General features: G+C 40.5%; 1 protein-coding gene across 1 annotated transcript; it reads left to right on the top strand.

The window, feature by feature from the left end:
• Positions 1 to 318: 318 nt before the first annotated feature.
• LOC308395763 (rho-related GTP-binding protein RhoU-like) lies at positions 319 to 3965 on the top strand. Its single transcript, XM_080880752.1, has 3 exons — positions 319 to 1132; positions 1382 to 1440; positions 2548 to 3965. The coding sequence occupies exons 1-3, from the start codon at positions 862 to 864 to the stop codon at positions 3037 to 3039; spliced, it is 822 nt and encodes a 273-aa protein (XP_080736878.1). The 5' UTR covers positions 319 to 861; the 3' UTR covers positions 3040 to 3965.
• Positions 3966 to 8647: the final 4682 nt, after the last annotated feature.

The raw sequence follows: 8647 nt of genomic DNA on the forward strand, positions 1-8647 counted from the left end.
TTGATCACACACATCAGAGACAATTTCCCTTTTTAAATAAATGCTGAATTAGATAACTATTTATGATATTTATGGTCACTGTGATTTTTACTGAGGGTGTTATAACAGCTTTCCCCCGTCACGATATGCAGCCGCCTCTCGCCACTTCTGATGTTTTCAGCCTTCCCTCTCTTTCTCTGCTGAAGCATTAGACCTGCAGTCTACAGCTTGTCTGAGTAATGATTTGCTACTGCTCCTTCAGTCTCCACAGCTGAAATGATTTAACCACCAGAGGGCATAGCAACGCTTCTTTCTCATTTTCACTAAGCAGCAGGTTGGCAGAAATGAACTGATGTCACAGTAACAGTGAGTCAGCATTTGTATTGATCTTTTGTTGCTATGTATGTTATTATGTCGGCTATTTCGTCAACATTAACATTTATTCAGCAGAGGAGTTTCATGGTGCTCCATCTGCGAAGATGATTTCTTTTTTTCTTTTTGTATATAGGAATGAAATCAAATCCGTATTTAACGGTAAACGTTTCTGGTAAGCTTAGCTGATTTCACTTGGAGAGCTCTGCAGCTTCAGATGGCGCTCAGCTCTGTAAGCCTCTTATAGGAGACACGACCACAGCAGATGCAGGGAGAATGCCAATCAGGAGCTCCTGCTGAGCAGAGAAACCCGACGGCTGTGCCACTGCCTGCTCCAAATATCTGACATGGTTAACACAAATCTCCGAAGTACCATTTAGCGTTTTAGATTTGCAGTAGAGAAGCCCAGTCAGAAGAAACAGTGTTCAGGAAAATGGAGCAAACGGGAAGCCTCCAACAAATCTGAACCGCCATAAAACTTCGGATCTTCTTCTGTGCAAAGGCAGAGCCATGCTCCCTCAGGATATTGGGAAGCAGAAGCCTCGCCTTGTGTCGGACCCGGTGTGCGCAGGGGACTGTCCCCCGGTCCCGCCTCTGCACCTGAAGAACCGGGACTTTCCGCTGAGCATGAAGCGCCTTCGTTCCGGCTCCGCGCCCGAGCGCAAGGTGCACTGCGTCCTGGTTGGAGACGGAGGGGTGGGCAAAACCAGCCTCATCGTGAGCTACACCACCAATGGATACCCAATAGAATATGTCCCCACAGCGTTTGACAACTTTACCGGTAAATCTTGATCGTTAGTGTAGCTGATCCAGCGACACACACACACACACACACACACACACACACACACACACACACACACACACACACACACACACACACACACACACACACACACTTCTTACATGCCTCAGTTAGTCGTTTATCCACATTTTCGGTCACAAGAAGCGTTTATTGCTGCAAAGCTTACTGAAGCTGTAAAGGATCATAGCTCAAAACATACTGTAAGCTGTCTTTTGATCTTCTTAGCGATGGTTGTGGTTGACGGAAAGCCGGTGAGGCTGCAGCTCTGTGACATGGCTGGACAGGTGAGCATCAGCTTTTCTTTTTAGTTTCTTATTTTAAAAAGCTAGCAATTGATATGATGAATTGGAGAGCTGGAGTTAAAATATTGATGTATGCAGTGTAAATTAAGTTTACTCCTCTCTTCCTTATAATGCGTTGCCATGATAGAAATGGGGGCTGGTTGATGGATCGATTAATGTAAGTCATCAGTGATCGATGAGTAGTTGTCAGTCATTGGATCCAAAATTAGCAGTGATTGTTTGTGCTGGCTGCCCCCTGCAGAGTACACAAGGATTTAAGTCCAGAGGTAAAAGCAAGTCCTGGACTTAAATCCTTTATCACCCCTTCAGTTTGAGTTGCCCACCAATCCCAAGTATGTCCCTGTAAGCCCCCAGTTTATGTCGCCCCCTGCAGGAATAAGTGAGTTTGTATTTCAGTAGTTTTTGTTTGTTTTTTTTGTTTTTTTGTGCTCCTTGTGCTCTATCGACTTTTTGAGGATTCTCTTATCTTCACCCTTTCTCTAATAGACTAATCAGTGATAGATTGGACAAAGATTTACACCCAGGTTGTTTTGTTCTTTATAAAATAAATAATAGGGTTGGGCTATCCAACTTATAACAAAACCCTTTTCCCCGCCTTATCACCGTAAATGATCTACAGATGAATGGCCCCATGAATGTAACCTTGTATGAGGAAGACCAATAGCAGTAACATCACCATAACAGAAGCTGCTGAAAACACTCATTAAAGAATCAAATTGGGAATTAGCCATGCTCGCAGCAGTATTTGTGCTCAGTTCTGATCAGTGTAAGTAAATAAACTATATTATTTATTTCTATATATTATACTTTATCTGTGTTTCTTTTATGAGTGAAAACCAGCAATCACAATATTTCTGTAACAGGGTTAGGGCACTTACAATATTATAAAAGAATAATTATTCCATAAGGAATATCTCCTCAGTGGAGTCAGCAGGCTTGGATCTGAGAGCCACAAATGAGGCGAGACAGATACGCCGCTGATGTTGATTTTTGTGGGAATAACTGACACAAACGCTGAATGAAGCCACCTGTCTGTCTGTAAAACAAATCCGCTTGATTATAATCTGGTTTGTCTTCATATTCACGCAGGGGAAGTTGGAGAGCCTCCGGCCCTTGTGCTACAAAAATGCTGATGTCTTCCTCCTCTGCTACAGCGTCGTCCGTCCCTGCTCTTTCCGTAACCTCACTACCAAATGGCTTCCTGAAATCCGTCAGCACTGTCCCAGCATGCCCGTGGTCCTGGTAGGCACCCAGCTGGACCTGAGAGAAGATGTTCAAGTACTGATCCACCTGGCACAGAACCAGCAGCAGCCAGTGTCCACAGAGGAGGGCCAGCGGCTTGCCCAGGAGCTTGGGGCAGTGAGTTTTGCAGAGTGCTCAGCACTGACTCAGAAAAACCTGAAGGACACTTTTGATTCAGCTATCTTAGCTAGCATCCAGTACACAGAGAGCAACAACGTCCAGCAGCAGAAGAGGCTAACGCTCAGGAAGAAGACCCCTGATAAGATCAAGAGCCTTTCAGAGACCTGGTGGAGGAAAATCAACTGCCTGATGGGTGAGCAGAGCTGTGAATTCAAATGAACACAGTTTGATTACAAACCTGAGTGATGTTGTCTTTTACAGAGCTGACCAGGTGACAGATAATGCCAGTAGAGGAGGCATTATCAACACAAAGAGCAACACAAGTTCCTGAAATAATTCAAATAGCAGTTAAAAACTCTCAAACTGACAGGAAAATTCTGCTAGAAAAATGTTAATAGATCCCCAACAATTGAATAAGTGCATGTTAGAGTACATAGAAAATGAGCTGCACAGCCAGTGTAAAGAGTCTTTGTCATTTATGAGGTATCTAGAGTATAAAGACAGATTTTAGTAAACTGCATTATGTAGTAGAAATGTAGTACCTGTAGTCTTGATGCATGTTCAATCATCCAGCTACGGAAAGATGTTTTTGTGCTGCGTTGATTTTTGACAATTTATTGAAGTGCAGCACTGCATTGCAGGAGCACTGCACTGGAATCCTGTTACTAAACCATCAACTACATAATTGCCATCAACAAAAGAAGGTGGTTGCAAGGAGAAATATTCAGCAGATCATTCAGTGTGCAAAAAGTTCCTAAAACACAACTAGGACTCGAAGATATTTAATAAAATAATGAAAGTAATGTTAATATGAAATGCACTTTGTAAACAATGAACAAATGATGCATGTAAGAATCATTTGTACTCTAAATCATTTTTCCTGACTTGTGAACTGAGAAATGAGCAGAATCTGAGGCTACATGTAGATTTGTGATTGTGGGTTCATATTTTAGCCCTGATTTCGTTAGCCTCACTCATCTAAAGGGTAAAAAAAAAGAAGTATTTGGTTTGTTTGTCACTTTTACACCCAAACATTATATACTCTTTGTTAGTTGTAGATTATTTATTGTGTGTTTATATTTATTGATTTGAATGCCATTCCTGATCATGAAATATGCTCAGAAGCCTTGAATAAAAGTTTATTACACCTGTGCAAGATCGTTTCTTTTAACAACAGAACAAAAGAAAGGTCACTTATAAAGGACTAGAAATCGTAGGACAAAACTTGAATGATTTGTTTGTGCACTTTTATCTTTCAACAGAAAGCTCAATATCAAATTAGAGCATTAATTGTTGATTGAATTAAGTGTTGCTGATTGCGTACTTAGCACTTTGGTCCACCTAAGCAACTCTACAAACTCTACAAAACCCGACTTGACAAGGTGAACCTACATGGATAAAAAGTATCTCTATCTTTAGAAGTTGGTTTTGAAAGCAGGCAGTCAGAGAGCAACTCCTAGTAAGCTGGTAAGCCAGCCTGTGGATTCATTGCGAACCTGGTGGAGTCTCCCCCACTGGCAGCCTCCTCTAATAGAAGCAGACAGGACCACCTGGACTGGATTAGACCAGTTTATTTAGCCTGTGTCTCTTCACATGAAGGCGCGCCTCTCTCACACCTCAAGAAGCAGGAAAAGCAGATTGGTACACTTTCATTGGTTTAGCAAAATCTCATGTGCAAACTGTAAGTAAGAAAAACATTTACAGCACTTTACACACACAGACTGCTCAGCACACACACAATATGCATTTTGTACTTTCATTTTCAGGAGTTTTAACCCACTTTTAACAAAACTCTAAAACTGACGGTCAGTCAAAGTTTACTACTGTAAATGTTAAATATATGCGTGCACACATATGTGTAAATATACAGCTATAGTTCATAAAAATAATTAATCCAGTGATCAGAAATGTGGGAACTACGGGAAAGAAAATGAAAGAAAAAATATACTTTATTAGAAAATTGTAGCATGTAACCAGAAGACTAAAAAGCTCAAATTAATACAATTCTATTAAAAGTTTATTGTCAATGTTTTTAATCATTAGATAAAATAAAAGTAAATTTTTAGCATATGCTACCTAGATGTTTATTCGACTAGTTTATTGCCTTCTTTTTATTTCATTTACACCACTCGGCAGCATGCTGACCAGAAGTTTAACAGGTAGCCTGACCTGACCTGGCCTAAATTCCCCAGCACAGAGGCACAAACAGCTTGGGAGATTTTACAGGCAGGTGTTGTGATTCGCTCTCTGGAAATCTGGGTGCTAATGCTCATCCCCTCAGGATTTCTCTGAAGAACATATTGTCCTGATTCAGCAGACTGTATGAGACCTACCCATAATCTATTTGAAAATTTAAACAACTTCCTGTTTCAGTTAGAAGAAGAAGAAGAAGAAGCCTTTCAGAAATATCAAGTTTAGGTTTAAAAAATAATCCTGATTGAAAACTTTGCTAACTTTTTCAGGCTGTGATATTTATTAGGGGAAACACAACGTTGGACAATGTTTGGCACCAGAGCAAACATGTTAATAACAAGATGCTAAAATATGTACGCATGTCATGAACTGGACCCCAAACACAGACTCACGGAGACAGACTGAACTCAAAAAACACCTTTATTGCTGAACACCAAAAATACAAACTAACTAAACTGGGAATACACACAAACTAAATGAGCAAGCAGGCAGACAGAGACGGAACGAGACACACATAAGGTGCTGGGGAAACATGGAAAAACGTGATAGAAGAGGCAAACAGGGAATGAAACGCAAAGAGAGGAACATGGCAGCAGAGCAGGGAAGAAGACACAAGGACAGACCCATAAACACTGAACACACCGAGAGGGACACAGAGGACAAAGACACAAGGGGAACCTAATAGACAAGAACTAAATGGGGAGACAATTAAAAATATTGAATAAACTCGTGACTAACAAAATGAACGTAAACTATAATACAAAACAACATCAAAACACAAGAACTCAAAGCACTGGGTCAAATGACCCTGGACATTGACAATGAATGCGTTTTGTTTGAAAAGTCTGAGACTGGAACCAGCACACTTTAGAAATAATGATAAAAGGCAGCCCTGAAGAAGATATGCTTTTCGAAGTCAAGCCCAGTATCTAAAATCACACCCAAGTTTCAGGTGCTCAAGCAGTTTTAGTGTCAGTAGCATTAACAAGAAGTGAATCTGGTGCTTTGAAACCTTGGAATTTGCTGAAATAATCTCTGTTTTGTCTTCCTTTACCTGTAAAACAGAAGATTGTTGTTGCAAATACTTATAAAAATTATGAAAATGCATTTCAAAATCCTTTTATTTTGATTAGACGTTATTCTGACGTCATCTATAGATTATAGAGGATGTCAGGATGAGTTGGATGAGGCCAGCAGATGAAGAGACTCTACTGAACAGGTGTCAGAGTAATTGGATATTCTTCACTAAAGTTTAGTTGAGTGAGTAAAAGGGGGACGACATCTTGTGCCAAAGGCCAAGAGTTACACACTGACCAGAGAATGAAGCAACAAACTGCAGAGCCTTCAGTTCAGGCCCCACTTCTGTGGAACCAGCTCCCAGTTTGGATTCAGGAGACAGACCGTTCTCCTGCAGCCAGTTAGGGCTCGATCAGGTGACCCTGAATTCTCTCTTAGTTACACTGCTTAGAGCTGGGTTTGCATCACTGCTACTTCTGCTGCCTCCTCGCAGGGACTCACCAGCAAAAAAGGAGGTTTCAGAGAATTTAGAGCAAACATGTACTGCACCTCCTTACCTGGCAGAGCTTCTTAGCATTTACCGCCCCAGGAGATCTTTGAGGTCAGCAGACCTGATGCTTTTAGATGTTCCCAGGTACAGATTAAAGACTAGGGGAGAGAGGGCTTTTGCTGTGGCTGCACCCAGACTGTGGAACAGTTTACCTCCTCACATCAGATTCTCCACAAGCCTAGGAACTTTTAAAACTGCTCTTAAAACTCACCTCTTCTCATTGGCTTTTAGCAAGGTTTAACTTACTGTATTAACTTATTGTTTTATCAGTGAGGTGTTTTATTGTATTTTATATTTGTATTTTATTGTACAGCACTTTGGTCAGCCTTGGTTGTTTTTAAATGTTCTTTATAAATAAACTTGACTTGGCTTGACTTGATTGATGATATAATTGAAGCACGATCAGTTATATTGTAGCCTCTAGTCTGATCATTTTAAATGTGCTCTAATAATAATTTGGCTCACCTTTAACAACTTGATATTTTGTCTTCCAGTTTAAACTCCACCAATAGTGTAAAAATTCACGATATACTTTTAAAACCAACTGGTAACTGATCTGCTGTTTACTGATGTACTGTTTACTTACACCGAACTTCTATGAACACAGACACAGAGAAGTAGTGTCTCTGCAGGTTAAGATTCCTCTTTCATTTGTACAAAGTGTAATTAGCTGCTGCATTAATGGCTGCCTTTAAAGCATGAACCTCTCACATTGCAAACACACATTGTTGACGTGTTGCTGGAGACACAGTGAAGTGAACTCACACACAGATGGAGAGCGGTAATCCTCATATCCTGTGAAAGCAAAGGAGATGATGTCTCCAGGATAAAAGCAGTTTGTATAAGTAGAAGTTTGAACTCTAGATCCACCTGCGTCATAAAATTCCTAACATGTTTCTGAAAATACTGTCAGTGTGTGTTCATCACTTCCTGTAACGGTCTGAGTTGTAAGCTTGTAAACTAATAAACTAATGGAGAAGACCTTCATTATACTGAGACAACGCGTTTTGGGCTGAAGATGGCACCAGAGCTCACTAACCTGAATCTCCTCTTTCAACTGGCCACTCTACAATTTGTTCGTTCTTTGAATTCTGTATCACAGCAATAAAAACACAGCTTTAAAGAAGATACTTCAATGACAGTTAACACTAAACTGCCATATGTTTCTGGGAAATAAAATAGAATCCTACTGAAAATTTTCTAAAATGAGCTTTATGCTCATGGTGATGAGTTACATTCATCGCAGGTCGGGAACTCCCGAAGAAACACACAGCAGATCCAGGCTGTGTTCACACTCTGAGATGTTTGTTTACTGTGCAGTGCAGAGGCCTCCTCCACAGAGGCTTGATGTTTTGATCTGTGAAGTAATAAAGCGACACAACTACTGCAGAACAAATATTAAAAGGTTAAACTTGAGGTACAGTATAGACTTTAAGAACAGTTCTCCTGTGTAAAGAGCTGCTCACCTTCTAGTACTGCTGACATTAGTGGTGGAAAATACAACACTTGCATCCTGGTATCTCTCACGCTGACTGCGGTTAAAGTTGGAGTTAGTAGAGTCTGGCTGGGTTGAAGCGAATTGTACAGCAGCGTAATGAATCTCATCCGTCTGATGGACACATGGGTCTTGTTGACACTTGAAAGCTCCAGTGAGTAGCATTGTTAATTAAGTGGAGGTGAATAATATGGGTGAACAAAGTGTCCATAGATACAGTTGTTGTAATCAGCCTGTGTGATGGGTTTGAGCCGATGGGTGACACAGCATGACTCACCTGTGCTCTGTTGTCTTGCCTCTCTGCAGCCTCTGATTGTTGTTTCAGTGACCTTCTGAGTAGATAATAAAATACATGTTAAACCAAAAACAGGATAGATTCATGTTTTAAGCATGCAAATGTCCAATGACATAAGACTGGACAGTACGAAGAAGAGGAATGATTAAAGCTAACAGAAACTTTATACAACATTATTGTTGCAGTTTAAATTATTAAACCTACCTTATGTACAAAAAAGTGAAGTTGTGAGGATAAACTGTAACGTAAATATACCAGATAAGGTCAGGATAAACAT

This window comes from Rhamphochromis sp. 'chilingali' (assembly GCF_963969265.1).
Source record: "Rhamphochromis sp. 'chilingali' genome assembly, chromosome: 4".
NCBI classification, from domain to species: domain Eukaryota; kingdom Metazoa; phylum Chordata; class Actinopteri; order Cichliformes; family Cichlidae; genus Rhamphochromis; species Rhamphochromis sp. 'chilingali'.

Excerpts from the sequence above, each read along its gene's own strand:
- LOC308395763 (XM_080880752.1), top strand. The coding sequence starts at position 862 with ATGCTCCCTCAGGATATTGGGAAGCAGAAGCCTCGCCTTGTGTCGGAC. Across the intron at positions 1,133-1,381 it reads AGCGTTTGACAACTTTACCG|CGATGGTTGTGGTTGACGGA; the intron begins GTAAATCTTGAT and ends TGATCTTCTTAG. Across the intron at positions 1,441-2,547 it reads TCTGTGACATGGCTGGACAG|GGGAAGTTGGAGAGCCTCCG; the intron begins GTGAGCATCAGC and ends ATATTCACGCAG.